General features: G+C 41.3%; 1 protein-coding gene across 4 annotated transcripts; it reads right to left on the bottom strand.

Annotated features, from left to right (window-relative positions):
* Positions 1-303: 303 nt before the first annotated feature.
* On the bottom strand, positions 304-20040 carry LOC129371090 (potassium/sodium hyperpolarization-activated cyclic nucleotide-gated channel 3). 4 transcript variants are annotated; one of them, XM_055047465.1, is made up of 9 exons: positions 18137-20040; positions 10827-11033; positions 10355-10568; positions 10030-10191; positions 7668-7886; positions 5797-5943; positions 5470-5710; positions 5225-5389; positions 304-4847 (listed from the first exon to the last, which is right to left on the bottom strand). In XM_055047465.1, the coding sequence occupies exons 1-9, from the start codon at positions 18850-18852 to the stop codon at positions 2599-2601; spliced, it is 4320 nt and encodes a 1439-aa protein (XP_054903440.1). In that variant the 5' UTR covers positions 18853-20040; the 3' UTR covers positions 304-2598. The 4 variants fall into 4 exon arrangements, with proteins under 4 accessions (XP_054903440.1, XP_054903443.1, XP_054903442.1 ...); XM_055047468.1 differs by lacking the exon at positions 18137-20040 and adding an exon at positions 13111-13158; XM_055047467.1 differs by lacking the exon at positions 18137-20040 and adding an exon at positions 11124-11205.
* Positions 20041-20280: the final 240 nt, after the last annotated feature.

Below are 20280 nucleotides of genomic sequence, written 5' to 3'. Positions count from 1 at the left end.
AGAAATAGTTTTATTAAGATTTAAAATCAAGAAAAAAAAAGAGCCATCTGGAGGTTAATGTTGCATCTGGAATAGAGGTGTCATTGAAGTGTAAAGCCAATTTAATAATAATGATAATAATAAAAGTGGGTTTAGCATAACAAGCTTAATGTTTTTGAGTGGAAACTCATGACAATTTACAATATCTGTTCATTGTTTTACGTTTTGTCCTTTTTGATTTGTTTATGGTGAAAAAACTGAATGTTTTGTTTTCAAAATCTACACGGTTCTGAGCTCGGGAATGAGAATACGGCTGAACACAAGTTGATACTAAATCTGTTTTATTCTTACATCCAGATGTAGACCAGTAGCAACTTCTCCTCATCATCATTACACATGTTGCCACCATCCTTAATGCCACACTCCACATGTTCATTCAACAGCATCATTTGCTACTTTTTCTTTTCAAAAGCTAAAGCTGTGATAAATAAAAATAAAACATTTGGTCCTTAAATATATATACATATATAGTCTAGGCAACATGGTATCCAGGATAAAGATTGAAATGTCTTGTTGCTACCCACAGAAAACATCAAACATCACTGGAAACGGTGCTGAAACAGTGTCACACGGCGACACGAGGAGGTCGCCAACTGAAGACGAGGCTGACGGCAGCAGCGAGCAAAGTGTTGGGCAAACCGAGAGAAAGAGGGAGAGAGAGTCTGCGAGCGTCAAAGGAACTGCTAGCAAAACCAGAGCTGTAAAATCAGATGAAAGGCAGCTAGACAGACAGAAGATGAAAGACAAAGGGGCCGACGGTGAGGAGGCGCACAACAGACGCACACTACAGGAAGCCGGGTGGAACAAAATCATGTGAGCCACGGTGCACAACAGAGCAGCGTTGCGTCGCGCACATAGAAAAGCACAGTTTTACAGAAGCTGTCAGCGTGACCATGTAGGTTTTTAGGATTTCATATTGTTCAAAAACTAAACACCACACACACCAGGGACAACAAAACTACCAGAGTACTGCTCCTAATTATTCAAATTCATATGAGCATCAACTTTACAGTGAGTTTCAATCTAATTATTTTTTATTCTGATGAGAAAATATTACATTTTGGTGAAGAATGGGAAGCAAGAGGGAGTTGGAGCTGGAAACCAGGAAGTGTCTGCTGCTCTATCACAGTGACCTTTCACCCCAACAGCAATAAAGTGATAATTTTCTCACATTTACAGTCCCTGCAAAGAGGATTTCTCGTTAATAAATATTGCTGAAAATAACCCTACTGAGTAGGCATGGGCTGGTTTAAGGTTTTAATGAAAAAATTGTGTAAAAATACCGCTGTTTAAAAAATTTAATATGCCCCCCATGATCCAATTGCTTTCATGTAAATAAATATAATAAAATAAATATAATAATAACAAAACAATACACTATATTGATTTATAACAGCTTTTTATAACATTTATCTGGCAGTATTTTTTTTTTCAAACGCTAAAGTGAAATTTTATAATAAAAACAGTTTAATTTATTCTTAGTTGTTAAGTAAATCTAATTGTTCTTGATTTATTAATTTTTCTCTGTGGAGACACATGTAGTTAAGCTCGAGTTCATTCTCTCCTTTTTACGATTTAGGTTTACGGTTATTTTCCTTCAAAAAATAAGTTTATTTTTGTTGGGGAACATGACAAAAGACTAAAAGGACATAGTTCTTGAAAAAGACAATATTTCTGTTTTTATTTTCATTTGATCAAAAAAAGGCATTTTGAAAATTATTCATGGATTGGCATTGCAGCCATCAAATATTTCTGGTAACTGCAGACCAACTTTCTACACATGTCCACTGGTATTTTTGATAAAATCAAATGATTACTTTAAATCTAAATCTGCCAGAGGTATACATAATTCTGCTCTTAACTACATGTATGATATTAGCTGATTGATTAATCAAACTATTTGTTCAGGCAGGACCTGCAGTGGATTAGCATGTAGCATGCCAACTATTGTTATTCAACAGTTACCTCAGTAAAACTGATAGATGGTTCCTCTTTCATTTTAAGCAACATGATTTGTCTTTCCTTTCAGCCAGCTGATCAGCAGCAACAGCTAGACCAGGGGCAAAACTGTGATGTGTTTGTTCCAATAAATTTTCTGCTGTTTTTGTGGTCTTTCATTAAAATGGCTTCAAATAATTTTTTAAGACGCGCTTGATTAACCCTCAGGGTACTCTGACACTGTAACCTGCCCATGCTTACTCCTAACTACTCCGTATACACAGTGCAGCATATTTCCACTTCAGGTTACCTGCTTGCTCCAACAATCACTAACACAGACACGAATGTATACATTTGGATGTTCAGTAGACACTCCTCTTAGTGAGTAAGACCCACTGGTAACTTCCATAAAGTCCTTCCCAATCGATGGCTTTGCTGAAAGTCCCATGACGACCTGATATTCTAAGTCAACCACATCCTAGAGTAAATTCAACATGTATGAACTGTTCATGTGAGATCATGGGCTACCTGTTGGCAAGTTTGACTCAAGTCTGCACATCCATGGCTCTGGTATTTAGCACTGGTTAAGCACAAAAAGTCAACGAAATATTCTTCCTCCTCTCACATGTTAGCAGGCAGTTTGTGCCTTAGTCCCTCCGAGTCTGTTCTGGTGACTGCCAGCTGAGGGTCTTTCTTCCCCCCTTTTGGCGAGGTGGAGTTGGCAGAGGTGGGTGTGTGTGCTGTCTGGTTGGCTGCAGCAGTGGAAGCTTGTTGATGAGAGGCTGTGGTGGTGGAGGAACTGGTAGAAATGGAGGAAGGGTTTGAGGAGCTTTGGCTGGGACACGAAGTTGCTGAGGATGATGTCGTTGAAGGGCTTTGTTTGGAAGAAAGGCTGGAGCCTGAAGTAGGACTATGAGAAAGGACAGGAGAGGTTTGCTTCACAGGATGAACTGAGAAAGTGACTTTTGTTGGAGAGTTTGTGCTAAGAGGTGTTGAGGCTGGGGCTGACGACTGAAGAGGGTTGAAAGGAGAAGTCTGCTTAGGGGTCTTGCTTGAGGCAGAAACCCTGGGTGAGCCAGAGACGGAGGGCTGGAGGCAAGGTGTGGGGCTCTGAGATTTACTAATGGAGGGCCCAGATGGAGATGGGGACGACGTAGGAGTAAGTGTCTGAGTAGGAGTGGAAGGTCGGGTGCGGGTTGTCTGAGTTGGAGTGGGTATTGGGGACACAGTTGGGGTCAGGGTAGGGCTGTGGCCAGACAGTGGAGAGGCAGAAGGAGGTGTGTTGGATGCTTTGGCTCTGGGGCTCTGGGGATGCGGCGGAGATGAGGAGAGCACAGAGGATGGGGGAGATGAAGATGTCAGTGATGATCTGGGTCCATAAGGTTGAGCCAGAGGAACTGGGGTAGAAACAGCTGAGGGAGGAGGTGTGGAGGATGGAGAGGGAGAGGAAGAGCGGGGAGAAGATGTAGGAACCGGTTTGGGACGGGGTGTGGACAACGGACTTGCTGAGGGTGGGGAGGAGCAGCAGGACAATGTTGAAGGAATCGGCTTTGGTCGAGGTGTTTGGGTAAGAATAGGTGTCGAAGAAGAAGGAGTAGGTGACTGGGTGACAGAAGAGAGGGAGGTCTGCTTTGGAGGGGAAGAAGATGGCAAGAAAGGTGTAGAGGGGATGTGTGCAGCTGTGGGCACAGAGGTTGCAGGGATCGCCTGTGGCATAGCCGGCTGAATAGGACCTGTGGCCTGTACTTGTGCATTCAATGGTATGTTTGTCACCAGCTGTAGCGTAGGGTTATTGGTCAACATGCCTGCACTGCCACCTCTTGCCAACTGTCCTGCCAGGAAAGGAGCCGCCAACAAATTCCCACCAGAGGCCTTCCGATGGAGAGGAGGATGAGGCTGCACAGCCGCCCAGGAACGGTGAGGAAGAGTGGGCTGCGAAGCTGACAGGAGCCTGGCCTCTTGGGTTAGCCTCCCCAGTGCTGGCAGACCCTGACAACTGTTCACCCCATGACGTAGAAGAGCCTCTTTGGCACCCTGCTGACAGCTGATTCCATCTGACGGGCCACTGGAAGATGCGGGTGGGTTGGTGGGTGGTACCTTGTGTAGTGGTGAGCCTGGCCCTCCTGCTGGTGGTGTTACAAGTCCCCCAGCTGTCATTGAGGGGTGGTCAGCCTGAAAACGGGGACCATAGATAACAGTCCGTCCTTGCTGGACAGAAGTTGGTCCAGAAGAAGCTGAAGTGGGTGGTGTTTTAGCAACTGGAGGTGATGTTACCCCACCTGGAGGACCCATAGTTGACGGTGACAGTGGAAATCCTCTTGGGGACAAACCACTCATTCCTCCCATTGTCATCATCCCAATAAGAGAGCTCACTGAAGGGCGAAGGGGCTGCAGCACAGGAGCGCGGGGAGGAGAAAGAGGGAAAGTGGATGATGGTGAAGGAGAAATCATAGGAGATGGCAAGAAGAAACCGGCTCCAAGAGCGTGCTGCTGCAGCTGCTGGAGCTGCTGCTGTTGCTGCTGCTGCTGGTGCATAAGAGCAATGGCTACATTACTGGTCGCAGCAGCCGTCTGCAGGGGAGCATGGACAAGTGGTGCCCAGATGACAGGGCGGGGATGAGGGGACACCGTGCCACTTCCTCCGATTATTCCGCTCCTTCCTGCAGCAGCGGCTGCGATGGTGTCCTGCATGGCTGGCATGCTGTCATGCTTGACAATCTGCTGCACCAACATGCTGTCGCAGGAGCCTAGACCACTCGGTGCAAGGCCAGCTCCAGGACCGCCTCCACCACGGCCTCCGCCACGACCCATACTCCCACCGAGAGAACCACCCTGGGACGACTTTCGCAGTAGCATAGAGTTCTTCCTACCTGAAGGGGAATGAGAAGCACAGAAAAAGACTTTAACCTGTTAATGACAGGGACATAAACTTTCTCCAGCATTTCTTTTGCCTATGGAGGCTCTGAAGGCTTTTGTGTTCTATATAATTTCTATTCCTCACAGGTGAAAAAGGTGCTATTGAAATTCACCAGGGTATAGACTACGCTAATAGAGAGATCCAAGGTGAACAAGTTAATTTGCTTTTGTCTTTAGTGATCCTTCTTTTTAAACCATTTGATGTCAATCATGAAAGAGCTTGGTAAATTCAGGAACACAGATTGATATTTGCATTATTTAGAAGAGTTATGACTAATTGCGAAATAGCAACCAGATGCGGAATAAGGAGTTAGAAAAATCCAGAAATTACCAATGCGGTCCAAACGGTCAACAGCGACCGTTTCAAAGGCTCGCCGCATCATTGGATGTTCCTCCAGAACCTCGTTAAAGCTGTCCACACTGAGAGAGTACAAGCGGCAGTATGTGTCTGCGCGCACGCTGGCTGTTCTTCGTCCACGAGTAAGCAAGCAGATCTCTGAAGAAGAAAGGTGAATTCATAAAACAGCTCAAACAAGCATTTTATTTTATTTTTTTGCACAAAAACTAAGTCCTCACCCCCAAAGTAGGACCCATCACTCAGTTTGGTTTCCTTGTTGCCTCTGGTCAGTACGCTGACCCGTCCATGCTGGATGAAGTACATCTTACGACCAACGGTTCCTTCACGAATGATGAAGTCAGCTGGCTGAAACACCTCAAATCGGAGCTTGGTCAACACTGCGGTCACAAAGTTGGGATCAGCGTTGGCAAACAGCGGCATGTTTGCCACCAGGCTCCTGCAGTTAAAGCTGACAATCTCCTAAATGAAAATAAGAAGAGATTGAATGTCAACACGATGCGCTGGAGGCAGGAAAAAAACAAAGTGGGCGTTCATGAATTCATCACCTCTTTCAGTGGCTCACTGAGCTCTCCCAGAATGTTCTCCTCATCAAACATTTTGCCCTGGAAGCGATGCTCATAATACTCGTGGATCTTTTGCCGCAGATCGGCGGGAAGCTTGTGGAAGGACATGTACTGCTCCACCTGCTTGTACTGCAGTTACAAAAGAAAAACATTCACTTTGAGAGGTAATTTTCACTTTGTTTTTCTTTCACAGGAAGCAACTGCTGTAGAGTGAAATCAGCTGCTTTATTAAGCTCCAGAAAACTAAACAACTAATCATAAAATCACTTTATCTCTTTAATTTCGTGACAAACCACCACAGCTTGAGATTGTGAGTTTACTGGCTTAGCTGAAGTTTAGAGGAGAAACTATAATGTTGTAGATGAATCTGGAGGGTCTAATAAGTGGAGGCTAAAATGAATAAATACACAGTAAGTCTTTGTTTCTGTAACCCGATGAGGCCAAACTGGGACTCTCAAATCAAAGCAGGAGGTTTTTTAGGAAAGGACAAATGTACTGAACTTACTTCCTGTTGTTCAACCAAATTGAGATAAAACTGACTAAATTTGGAAATAACAAACCAAATCACATTTGAAACATTTTTGCACTGGTTTCTATTAGCAAAGTACAAACAAACTGTAACTGCATTGAATTGAATAAATACAAAAATGATTGTTATAAAGATGGAGAAAAAAATAGTTGAGAGGAGTTAGACTACTGGATAATATTTCCTATCTTGTATTTTGGCCTGTTAAAAATTACTTTTAGGTGCGTTCAGTATTAGAGAAATTATGTCAGCAAACTTTGTTGCTGGAATGCTATATGCAGTACTTAAATTTTGTACATTAAAGGCTGGAAAGAAAGTTGAGACCAAAACACCAAACTGAAGACTTGATCAATTTTTAGTTTTAGGTAGAACGAGAGAAAAAAGAGCTAAACAATAAATCATCCCAATGGAAATGATTGAGTTTGTTTTAATTTATCATGCGATTAATTAATTTATTAATTATTATGACATGCCTAGCCTTTTTGCTAGAACTTTCACTAAGTGGAGGAATTAACTCGTAAGCCAATAGCAACAATTTTAAACATTACTGCTGCTGCACATGAGATGAAAAGATGCAAAAAGCAAGCGTAGAAAAAGTCAAATGTTTTGGCTTTTTCTCTAAAGCAACATAAGATTTGCCAGTTTAAAAAGCATATCTGAATTTACAATGCAATAATAAACCTTCACTTGCATTTCAGTCAAGAAAATGAAAGCCACTACTGTTACCTCTCTGTTATGAGACGCTCATCAGTGTAAGTCTGACTTTAGCCGTATATGTTGCCAAATAATGCATAACCAATTGTTGAAAATAGATGTAAGTACATTCTGAATTTTCTTAGTTTCCATTCACAAATTTTAGAATAACAAATATCAAAACTATACATTCCCATAAATTATGGGCTTCAAATATTCCCAGAGGCTTAATGAACTCCAGAAACATCCAGCACTTTACAAGATCATTAAAGATTAAAGAGAAGTGCTGAAACATGAGTTTTAAGATTTTACACTCAATCTTTTGTCAGTGAACGGTTTTCTTACAGACAGGAAACAGCTCAGCAGCCACTAAAATAAGGCTTAAATCATTTAATTTCTGAAAAAGTAAACCTTTCAAATTTAAATATTTCAATTGCATCCTGAAACAAAAATGAGCAAAATACAACATTTCCTTTGTCATAATTAGGGTTAAGCAAATTATGCCGCACATGCCGGCCCAAAAATGTAATTCAGGATCAGTTGCAGAGAAGCAGATTGAGCAGCTCGTGCCGAATAAATTCCATAAATATTTAATCAGGTGACTAGCAGCAGATGGATGACAGTCATGTTTCACCTTCTCCTGATACTGTCGCCGAGAAGAGTCCAGCGACTGTATGAGGGCGGTGGCGTGGCCGATAAACATGGCGTAGCAGGTGGCGCCGACGATCATACTGAGCATGGTGAGCCACACATCAGTCATCCCCTCAGGAGCCTGGGCGCCATACCCGATACACAACATGTGGCTCATGGCTTTGAACAGAGCGTAGGAGTACTGCACACCCCATGTGTCGTTCTGAGAGAAAGGACGGGAAACAAACGCAATAAGTTTATTATTTTAAGGCAGGCGAGTCAAACTCGTTTTTGTTTTGGGCCAAATCCAGATCCTGAATGATCTTAAAGGGCCGATTTTGCCAACATGTATTGATAAAACCAGTTCACAAACTGATAAAATATCAATGAATCCTTAAAATTAAATATTACTGAACATCTTTTCAGTCCTGCCAGGATTTTGTGATTCTTTTTGTGATTTTTTTTTGCAATAAAAATCAAAGCGCTAATTTGGAAATATTTGTGAAATTTGTGACGGTACATGCAACTTTTCATTACTCGTATAGATCACGGACTATAATTAGTCCATTATAATTATAGTCCATGATTTATCTAGAATTAGTCTAGATTCTAGACTAATTTAGTGTAATTTAGTCTAGAATCTAGAGGGCCACATTTAAAGCTATGGCGGGGGCGGATTTGGCCCACGAGCCTGGAGTTTGACACCTGTGTTTTAAGGAATTGGTGCCAGGAAGCATTCTCAATTTTGTCAAAATACAGATGAATCTTGCCTCTTTTCACCTCAGAAAGCCGGGATGAGATCATAACATCAAAAGGCAAACAAAGTACCAATCAGATTACCAAAGATTGGAAATGAACAAAAGAAAGGAAAGGAGGAAAGCATTGTTTCTACATGTGTGTGTGTGTGTGTGTGTGTGTGTGCACCTCCTGTTTGAGTCCAATTATGAAGTGACATTAATGGTTCAGAGGATGTGGGAACTTTCTCTGGGGAGAATCCGAACATCAGCCTGCTTGGCAACCTTTACTCATGGCAACCGCTGAGACGTGAGTCAGCTGTTCATACAATTACAACTCGACTGCAGCAAGCCTGTGGGTTTCCATTGTTTGCATGCACCGACACATCTACCTGATGCCTGCTGAGATTTTTAATTAAACAGTTCTTTGTTTTTCTTTCTTTTTTTTTCTCTACCTGATGATTATAGTCAATCTTGTTTCAGCAGGATGTGCTGCTGCATGTGCCAATTAACGAAGATAAAGAGGAAACTGTGTCATATCTGATGAACAGCCTCACTCTGTACACATCAGCTCCTCTGCCTTCATCTGAAACAAATATTGAGCGCAAACATGCTCAGACAAAGTGCAAATGGAAATGCACTTTTAGATATCTTGCCACATTATAGCTGGAAAAATGTAATTTCTTTTATTGGGATTATATGTGCTGGAGCACCACAAAGTAGAGCGAAAAAGTGAAGTGGAAATTAAATGGCTCTCCACATTTTTACAAATAAAAACCTGAAAGTGCAACATCTGATACCTCTAAATAAATCTGTCTCTTCAGAGAGTTACAATAAATACTTAAACTTAGTATATATTTAGCAAAGAGTTTTGTTAGAGAACATTAGTGAACCAACAGCGTCATGAAGAACAACACAAGTCAGAGAGAAAAATGTAACAATGTTTATGCCAGGTTGAGGTAATTAAACAGTGTCCTCGTGTCTTTTAACATCTCACAGACCTCAGTTCAGGACACGGCTGACAGGCTTGGCAAAGTGATGATAATCAGAGCAGCAGCCAAGAGGCTCATAGCAGCTCTGGAGAAGCTCCACAGATCCACAACCCTGATAGGATAATCCGTTGACTGGATAATTATTAGATGTGCATTCCACAAATCTGGATTATAGGGAAGAGTGGCAAGAAATAAAACATTATTCAAAAAAACAAAAACATAATGTCTCATGTTTGTAGTTTGGAATTCAGCCACAAACTGGAAAGAGGCGAAATAAGGCAAGATGGCAAAAGAAGTTTACCATTTGTTCCAGACCTAAAACTCTGTACGGCATAAAAAAAAAAAAAAAAAAAACTTTTACTGGAACTTGAATTCAAATAAATCTTCATTTTTTGAAATATGTGAAACATCAGAGAAAGAAAAAATTCCATAAATCAAAACTTTCAAATCCAGTTTAAAAATGGTAGGACAAAACCAAAGCTTAGTAAATCCAAACATGTCTGACCTTAGAAATGTTTACGTATCTTTTAAATTCAGACACTTCAGTGTTTCATTAAGTTCAACTTGGAAATTTTATGTTGTTTATTATAAAATTAATGAGTTAAATCTAAAAAAATATGGGACTTGGCTGGAGACTCACCACCATCAGGTTCTTGGAAACCCAGCAGTCAGAAGGGAAATCCTGCAGCATGGGGACCAGAAACTGGAGACAGCCATCCCAGTGGCACAAAAGCAGCATCATACCGATGAGGTTTACAATCCTCACCATGGCACTAGCAAGGTCATAGGTCATGTGGAAGATCTGAGGGAAAAGTTCAGAATAGGATGAATTAACAACTTGGATTTTATTTTGCACCTTTGTTTTAAATGAAATTATTTCCAGGATTTAACCTGAGTTTACAAAAAACAACACGTCGTAATTGTCAAAGAAAGCGTCCTCTTCGTCCATGGCGTCCGCCACTCACCTCCTCCCATTGGTGGATGTAGCGGATGAGCCTGGACAGGCGCAGCAGACGAAGCAGGCTGAGGATTTTGGTGAAGCGGACTATCCGCAACGCCCGGGCCGTCCTGTAGACCTCCGAGTCCAGACTGTCCACCATCAGGAAGATGTAATCCACAGGGATGGACGACACAAAGTCCACGAGGAACCAGGTCTTCAGGTACTTCTGGCGGATTGCCCTGAGGTGGAGAAAGATGGAGGAGAAGAGGCAGGCCTCATATGGCTGGGCGGGTTTGTGGAAGTGAGTCCGGTGTTTGCTGGACTCAGTATTCATCAGGAGTACACTGGAACTTGAACAAAGCCCGACTGAAACGCCTTTCTCCTCATGCATACAAATGTGTCTGAACTGTTACCTCATTCTGGTAGCCAAGGAAACAGGTTGGATCTACTGATATTGTACTTTATGAAAAAATAAAGAAAAATATGCTCAAACTGACCTTGGGTCAAGGAGGATCTCGGTGCTGTCTTCCTTCATGATGCCGGTCCTGAAGTTCAGAACCAGGTCAACCATGAACAGAGTGTCAGAAACCACGTTGAAGATTATCCATGAAGGTGTGTTCTCGTCCCGAAAGAACGTGATGCCCACCGGCAGGATGATCAGGTTCCCCATCATCAGCAGTAACATCAGCAGGTCCCAGTAAAATCTGGAAGCAGAAAACCACAAACCTCCATTTTTCCTAAAGTTCAAAGATGTATCATCAACACAGACGTAAAGATGAAGAAGACGAGAATACCTTGTCTTCATACCTCCTTTTTCTGAAGGAGGTATGATCACAGATTGTTATCAACCAATATTTGGCATGATGGTGAAAACGTCTTCAGTCGTCCCTGGTGTATCTATACATGGGAATTTTTGTAATATTTGACACTTGCTGATCTGGGAATGATCTTGTTCTAGATGAAGGTTTGAAATTGTAAGAGTTGCTAAATCTGGTCATAACAACAGCAGAAACCAGATAAAAAGACAGAGAACCTTCTTTTCCTCATTGTCTGATATTAAATCAGGCTAAAGTTCAGTCTGGTTAATGGGTTCTTCCTTTCTGAATGGCCATTCAGCCCAGATTTCTCCTGATGGACGTTAGATTTAGCTTCAGTTTAAATGTCATCAGACTGCAGGATAAATTAAAAAATTTTTTTAATTATTTTTGTATTTGAAAGATTATAGAGAGCCTGAAATTATATTTTTCTTGTAAAAGTAAAACATATAGAAGGAAGGTCTCGATTAAACCTTCCAATTTCTTACAATTACAGTCCAGACTAGACATTTTTATATTCTAGAAACTAGAATACAAATTTTCTAGTTTCTAGAATAGTTATAATATTTTTTTAGAATATATATATATATATATATATACCTTTTAATATTGTATTTTACAGCTGTGATCATATTGTAGATAAAGGTGTTAGAATATCTTAAGATTGTGTGTTGTGTAATTTTCTATTACTGGACAATATTAGTCTATTACATCAGTCCTTTTGACATGTGGCTGTAGGAAAAGCAGAGATGTTACTAAAAATATCTGTTTCCCTGTTAGTTGCAAAAGAGCAAATCTATACAAATGTAGTTTTGTATTCTTATAATAATGTAATGACTGAAATACTCAGTGTGGACACCATTCGGACAAAATCTTTCTGCTGGTTATATATGTATATATATATATATATATATATATATATATATATATATATATATATATATATATATATATATATATATATATATATATATATATATAAAATAGATGTGTTGATAAAATTGGGAGAGACATTACACCCTGTCACACAAATCCCTGTGTGCAAAATCCAAACACAATATTTCTGCTCCATTAGATCTGTTTAACATGCACAGCATATTTTCCAGCTGTGTCAAGTCACTCTGTTTCCACTGCTGCTTTTTGTAAGGATAATGTGCTCTGACAGCAGACAGTCAACCAGCAGAAAGATTTTGTCCGAATGGTGTCCACACTGAGTATTTCGGTCATTACATTATTAAACAAAACTACATTTGTATAGATTTGCTCTTTTGCAACTAACAGGGACAGATATTTTTAGTAACATCTCTGCTTTTCCTACAACCACATGTCAAAAGGACTGATGTAATAGACTAATATTGTCCAGTAATAGAAAATTACACAACACACAATCTTAAGATATTCTAACACCTTTATCTACAATATGATCACAGCTGTAAAATACAATATTAAAATGCCCTGATATAATAAATTACATAAGCAATGCATCAAAATTCCTCTTTACTAATAAAATGCTTCACTTTTTATTTCACTTACATATACAGCTCTGGAAAAAGTTAGGAGATCACTTAAATTGATTAGTTTTTTTTATTTTACTCTATAAATGCAAGCTAGAGTGAAATGAACATTGTTCTTTCATTCTATGAACTGCTGGCAACATGTCTTTGAAATTACAAGCAATAATTTAATATTTGCTTAAAATGAGAAGTGCTCAAAATAACAGAAAAAGATGCAATGCTTTCAGACCGCAAATAATGCAAAGAAAACAAGTTGATATTAATTTAGAAACAACAACACTGATGTTTTAACTCAGGAAGAGTTCAGAAATCAATATTTGGTGGAATAACCAGGAGGTTTCAATAGGGTTCAGTACAGTGGACTCTTCATTTTAAGTTCAGAGATTTAATACACTTAAAGTCATTGGTAATATTCAAATGGGGCATTCAAAGAGAGAGATATCTTTGATCACTTTTGTCTGGATCATCCAGAGTCTTGCAGTAGAATTTTTCTTTCTTCAGCTCAGGCTTCAGTTTTTCTACAGGACTTTGGTCTGTGGGCTTGCACCAGTTCTTTGTCCAACATGTAAACAGCACAAACAGAAAAACAGACGTGGTGAACATGAGCACCATCACTCCTTTCAGCATTGCCATTTGCACCAAATCTAGAAGTGCAGTCAAATATGGTGATTCCTTAAAAGGAGGCGGCATAAAGAAAACAGAGACAAGAATACAAAAGAACTAACGTGACATAAAAAGCAGATAAAATATTCTTCTACCTGGCAAAACTCCTTTTAGTGAGACAGGATCTGAACCAAGACAGCACAGTCTAGTCATGATTTCTAGAATGGTGACAAGTTAGAGGTTAAAAAGGTCATTGAAAACTCTCAAAATATCTATGTTAGCACTTTTGATTAGTCTTGGATAACTAATCAAAAGTCACAGATGGATTTTTTGAAACAACTGTTTCCTAAGGGGGTCATCTTTTCCTGCTGAATAAATTTGTTCTAAATAAAGCTTTAATTTTATAAAATAGACAGAGCTTATGCTCCTGTAATAAAAGGGGAGTCAATAAATGTAGAGTTTAATAGTGATGAATAAGGAGGAGTCCCTGCACGCACATTATAAATCGATCTTTTTATCTTTACGACCAAAAGAGATCCTTAACTGAATTGGAAAAAGGGGAGAAAGAGAGAGGAATGAAATGAAAAAAAAATAACTTTGGGAGGTCTCATCAGTCTGCATTTCAAGCTTGAGAACATTTCTCAGTGACGTATTTGAGCTCTCTGATATAAATTCAGCAAATAAATCACGTCATTTGGATGTCAAAAGTGATTAAAGTATGAAAGAAGAGTCGATCCAATCATCTGGAGACAGTCCTTGTCATTTCCTCGTCTCCCTTTCTTCTAATCCCTTCATCCATCACTTTGACTTTCTTCTTCTCAAACACCGACTCGTTTCTCACTGAGAAAATTCACTGGAGCTCGATTGATATTGAGCCTTAATTCAGTCAAATAATAACCCCATGGCGCGAGGCTACCACCAGTACTGATGAAGATTAAGTTTGCGTGAGTCATTTTTCTGCTTCCATTCACACTCCTCACTCAGTTTGTCGTTTATACTGACAGATGTATTGCTTCGTAATCACTGGCGATAAACACGGGGATTATTCACAGCAACGCAAACGAGGCGTCCTGCAGCAAAGATGGAGCGGCATTCCTGACCTCGAGCTCACACCTCGTTAACTTTGATTAGAGCTCAATAAATCTGTGAATCACGTACTGGTTGTTCATGTTGGTGCTATTTATAGACGAATAACATCCTGCATGCTTCCAGGAATATAGCTTGGTCAAAATAGGTCCTTTTTACATTTTACGCCAAACAATAGATTAGATGAAAAACACCTGTGGACATTTACTGTTGCAGCTTTGCAGCAAATATTAAAGAGATTCAGCTGCACTACTTTTGTGATCAAAAACAGTGCAATCATGCTCCATTATGTCTTGTGGTTTGTGTTAAGAAATGTGAAAAAAATGACTGGGTGAATGATTGATGGATGTACGGATGGACAACAAACTGAATAAATAAAATTTACATGCTTGACTCGTGTCTCCTTTCATTGTTGTTTTTCCAATAGAGAATCCAGAGACGTTATTTATGAGATCACATATAAAGAACAACTTAATTTTAAATATTTTTAATACCTATGAATCAAGCATCTTGCAGTGTTTAACAGCTACAAATCTAACACTGTTCTTTTCAACAAATTCAACAACCCAAGTTTTAATTACAAATATCTGTTCAGTCATACTCTTTAAGAAGGATGTTTACTTTGCTTACTGTAAAATCCCTGTGTTCTTGTGTTGTATTGTTGCTCGTGAGCTGCCTGTCCCGCTTTTATTAATTGGATTCATGTCTTTTTTTAAAACAACTTCTGAAGAATTGTTGCATTTAAATAAAGGTTTGATCATACTATCCCCAGATAATCAATTAAAGATCCTGTGTGCATATATATTTAGTAACTTGAGGGATTTCTTCTGGTTTGCTTCAACTGTTTCATCCTGTAAAAAAAAAACATTTTCCAACTTAATTGAAATATAAACATGATAGGCAAATTATTACCCACCAATCTTTCACTGTAATTATTGTGAAAGAAATGTTTTTAAAAGTTTTGGGGGTATCTGTTGAGTTCCCTTTGATACCATTGATCTATTCTCTCTTGTACTAAAACTAAAAACCTTATAGATGATATTTATGATCTCCACTGACCTCGTTTTATGGAGTGTGTCCTTGATTCAAGCAGGCATGCCCGGATGTGTCTGTACTCGTCGTGTTCGATTGAACTCCACACAAATAGGAATTGCAAATGCAATCAAAGATGGTGTCTGCTGCCTCATCAGCTTTCCCTCTCTGAATACAATCAGGTGCTGGATGACCGCTGACCTGCATCTACCTGCTCAGCTGTTGTCAAACTGAACACTAATTCTTATTGTAATTGAGGCCATTTTGTCCTGAGGAACCTGCGATTGTCTCCCGTCATCCATCATCTGTATAAAAGCTATGCACAAACGTAGATTAGTTCTCATTCACTTGATATATTCTTATAAGTGAAGGAGGAGTAGCTTGTCTCTTTATGTGGGAAGAGGGGAGCTTGTCAGCAGACTTGGTAATGATACCCCTACATGCACACACATTCCTACACATATCCTGACAGACACTTTCACACAAGGATGATTCAAATGAGGTTGTTTTAGCTGTAATTTACTTCCTCTTTTCTGCCACTTGGTCATGCATAATTCTTCAGGTGTCACTCCAGAGTACATGTACTTGCAAAGTTATATGAATGAATTATGCATAATGCATGCCCCGTCTGCATAATTCACAGCAAGTATAAGTCAGAAATCCTAAATTCTCCTCTTGTGACAACACTATCAGCATCTCCACACGCCTCTGTCATTCTTCTGCTCGCTTCCTCATGAGCCCCGTAAATCATTTCACCTGCGACAACGCCCATCCCTCACAGCTCTAGGGCGATCATCGCATTGACAGACAATACACAGAAAATTACACAGTCTGTGTGTGCCTAATGACTCAAAGTGGGCCAGGAGCCTTGGGGATCGAGTCATCCATTGTTGCTGCAGGGTGTCTGGAGATTAAGAAAGCCGTCAGTCCCTCCACCGTCCACCTGCACAGTTCTAGAGATTATAGTGAGAAATGCTCCTAAACGAGCCTGGATTAACTTCTCCAGTGAATATCTACCTTGTTGCCCACAGGATAGAATAAAAAACATATCCATGACAAGTTATTGCCTGATTTAGGTTTATACAGATTCAAAAGGAAGTCTCACTTGCATTAGACTAGAAATATGTCATGTAGCAACTGGTTGCTACATGACAAGCATCTCAGGAGCAGCAGTTCTCCCATGATGCGTCTCCCCAAACACAACCAAAGGCATGATCTTCACCAAAGGGGGCGCTCTCCCAGTAGTGCTTATTACTGGGAACTCCCAAGTACAAATAGAAAATATCATAAGCAACACTGAGTTTCAAGAAAATGTAGTTTTGGAAGTTTTTAAAACAGAATTAGGACTATTTTTGCAACGTTGAACGACATTCATTTTTATCAATCAGGCCAGTTTTTTATTCTAATTTGATTTAGGGAAAATTACATTTTGTGACATTATTGGTTCATTTCCGTTTTTATTTCTCATCCAAAAAAGATTCTAGAAGAAAAAAAACTTTTCTAACAGAGTATGTTAATTAAATATCACAAGCTTGAATTTCTGTAAATTGAATAAAAAACACTGATAAGGGTAAGTACATGTAAACTGAACATTACATCATTATCTCTTTTATGCCCTCCTTCTCTCCTCCTTCCTCATTGAGCCCAGATTATCAGGAAACTGATCCAGATGTTAGAACAAGTCGAGCATTTTGATGCTCATGTTGCTCCATAGTTCAAAAAGTTGACCTGATTGAGCAAAACCAATGTGATTATTGGATTCAACACATCGAAATTAACCTGAAACTGTTGAAAAACCCCAGACAGGTTTTTTGCTGCTGCTGACCAGAGTAATAGACATTTAAGAAAACCAGCATAAAGGAACAAATTAATAAACAAACAAAAACTAGCTAAATTAAGAAGACTGTCTGACTTGGGTTCAGAGGACGGACATTTTGCCCTGGTTCCTCTTTTGTCAAGTTAAACCCAATCTCCTCAAAAATCACCTTAATTTATCACTACGCTACAAATCAGACACAAGCATCATGCAGAAAGATGCCATGTGGAGGGGGAGATGGGTAATCATGGATGCTTATTTTCATAAACTTGTAAAATAACTTTTGCATTTTTAAATTAATTTCTGCTTTTCACTTTATATATATAGTTTTAAAAAATAGCATTTACAGTGTGATATTGCCATTTTCACTTCGTGATGAAAGATTTCATATAAGTTCAGGACAAATATGGACAACCCTGACCATCCTCTTCAAGAGACTGCCCTAGGCAAACAGTGTCTTTAGTCAGAGGCGTCTTCAAATTCCCTGTGATACAGACTGCTACAAGAGATCTTTACTGCTGACAGCCAAAACAACTCTGAAGAAGTTGAATTAATCTGAGTTGAAACAATTAATTTCCCTCAAAGATCAATAAAGTGTTTCTGAATTTAACTAACCATTTTATCATTTTACTCCTAAAAGCTTGAAAAATCACTATTTTTGACTGATTGTACTGCTTTTATTATTCTTTAATACTCCACATTCTCTCTATCCCTTCAGCTCTGCTCTCTTCCCTCATCGTTTTCCTTCTTTTAAGCTCCAAAGTATTTCTGTGCTGTGTTTCCTCTTGAGTGTCTTTCCTTGTCTTTCAAATGTGCTTTTTAAAATGAATCACAATTCCACTTGTTTGAACTGATTCTCCCTAAACGAATGAGTCTTTGATGTGCTACAGGTGCCATTTGCTACCAGTTGCTTGCTGACTGTTTTCTGTGTGGCTCCATACCTGAAGTCACTGTAGGGGTGGATGATCCAGGCTCCTGCTGATTTTAGTCTCTCTTGCTCCATGGCAACAGCTTTGTGGGACCCGAACATACGAAGACTGAACTTGTTGACTCCTGGCTGAAGCATGGCACCAAACTGTCTTTGGATGAAGGTGCTCTGGTTGGAGTTGCTGTAGTCCTCTCCGTCCAGCCCCATACCAAATCCTCCAAGCCCAGACTGGCATGCCATCTCCGGGGTCCCCACCACGGTGGTGTTGCAGGCTGTGGTGGTCGTCTCTGCGCCGGTGGCCACCACCATGACCCCGGTTCCGGTGGAGGAGGTGGAGGCCAGGGTGGCACGGGATGCTGTGAAGCCTACAGAACGTGGAGCAGGAGGAGGATGGGTAGAGCCAGAGGAGGAGGATGCTGCTGGAGGTGGTAGTGCCATTGGTAAGGTCCCCGGGGTGGTTGGGGTGCCTGCCACCCGAAAGGAAAGGCTGTCCCTGGGGGAGGAGCTCATGATGGAGGGGCGGCGGCCTCGTCCACCCATGGAGGAGCTGTCTGCACTGAAGGAGCCCTTCTCTCCCTCAAGAGAGGCCTGGGACAGACGGTAGCCCGGGGAGGGCAGGCTGCCTTTACTGCGCCGCTTTGCTTCTCCATCAGTCCGCCTGGGCAGGGTATCACCCCCAGTGCCTCCAGCGCTGCCAGGAGTGCCCACACCTCCTGCCACTCCATCCATCCCCACTCAGGAAGAATGGTGCTATAAACTGTAGGCTGTGATCACCTGTTCAGATTATCCTACATAGATAAAGATGTCTCTGTTGCTGTTATTGAAACAAAAGATGATAGGGGGGAAGTAACCTGAGTCTGTGTTCATTCTCCTGGAGCTGCTTCCTCGCACCCCCGCCCTCTTTCCGGTAATGTGGCCATCCTTACCTCGGTGCCCTTGGAAATGGCCCCACGCAGATGACTGAATTCTTCACTCTTCCTGCTGTCACGCCAGCAGCCTCATTTTCACCCCCACTTCAAGAGTCCCGTTTGTCCTCACAGATGTTTCTCCATCATTCCTCCTTCCTCGTCCTTGAAAGGTTGCTCTCCGCCCGCGGCCCTCCCTCTCCTCTCCACAGCCGCCCTCAGCGCTCCAGCGCCGGTCATATCGGCACCGGCTTCCCGGTCTGCTGTAGATAAGAGTCCTGGTCGCTCATTGACCGTCTGCGTCGCTTATTTCCCACTCATCCAGTAATGCCTTTTTCCACCTCCAACACACATGTCATTACGTAAGGGATGTTTGGGTCGGAACATCCATCCGAGGATGAATGACAAGGACACTCGCTCCTTCGGTCACAGCAGAGGAACTGTTATTGCACATAAAGTATCGACCAAAAACAGACGCTCACACTCCGACGCGCGCCGATCCATCCTGACACCGCGTCCACAAACACGCACACGGAAATTGAGACACGGTCCGGGGGGCGCACACAAGTCAGATCAACCCCCTAAAAATCTCAGCCCATGCTTTCTCGGAAAACACGACACGCAGTCATTGTCAGTGTCTAAGGAGAAATGATGACGGAAGGAACGCTGGGGGGGAAAAAAGAGAAAGAAAGTCCATCCGTGACTGAAGCGCTTACAGACAGAGGGAGCAGAGGATGTTAACTTGGTTCGGTTATTTCAGGCTTTCAGAAGCAGCTTCAGTTTCCATCCACACTTCACACGACTTTCAACGACATTGTGTCCAGAAAACGGGCGGCGTCCTCCTCCGAGAGCAGACACAGGTCTCCCGCACGCAGAAAAAGGGAAGCGGCTTTGTCCTCACAACTCCGCGGAATCAAGAGTGTCCAGCACCATCACTTACAAGAAGAAAAACAACAAAAAAAAAACAAAAACACTTGTTGAGCGTTTTAAGGTCTCTCGCGGAATTCACTCCTCTCACTCCGACAGCCAGGCGCGCTGAAATGAGAATTAAATAAATAAATCTGCATATAAAGGTCCGGATCTAATCGTCCTGTTACCATGGCACCCGCATCCCCATCATCCGCTAACCCTCCCCTCCCAAAAGGCCGCGTGCGTGGCTGGCGAAAGACGCACGCATGTCTCGCAGGTACGAGTCGCGCGTCATCAACTCCAGACAATCCAACGTGGGAGCGGCTGATGCGGAGATGATGAT

The sequence above is a fragment of the Poeciliopsis prolifica genome, unplaced genomic scaffold (assembly GCF_027474105.1).
Source record: "Poeciliopsis prolifica strain line A6 unplaced genomic scaffold, Auburn_PproV2 SCAFFOLD026, whole genome shotgun sequence".
Classification (NCBI taxonomy): Eukaryota; Metazoa; Chordata; class Actinopteri; order Cyprinodontiformes; family Poeciliidae; genus Poeciliopsis; species Poeciliopsis prolifica.
Note: the sequence above shows the minus strand (reverse complement) of the source record. Positions and strands in the feature narration are given on the sequence as shown.

Bases quoted from the DNA above. Each gene is read 5' to 3' on its own strand.
- LOC129371090 (XM_055047465.1), bottom strand. From the start codon at position 18,852: ATGGATGGAGTGGCAGGAGGTGTGGGCACTCCTGGCAGCGCTGGAGGC. The intron at 11,034-18,136 runs GTATGGAGCCAC...TTCTGCTTCCAG, and splicing joins CACCCCTACAGTGACTTCAG to ATTTTACTGGGACCTGCTGA. The intron at 7,887-10,029 runs GTGAGTCTCCAG...CCTTTCTCTCAG, and splicing joins TTTCCAAGAACCTGATGGTG to AACGACACATGGGGTGTGCA.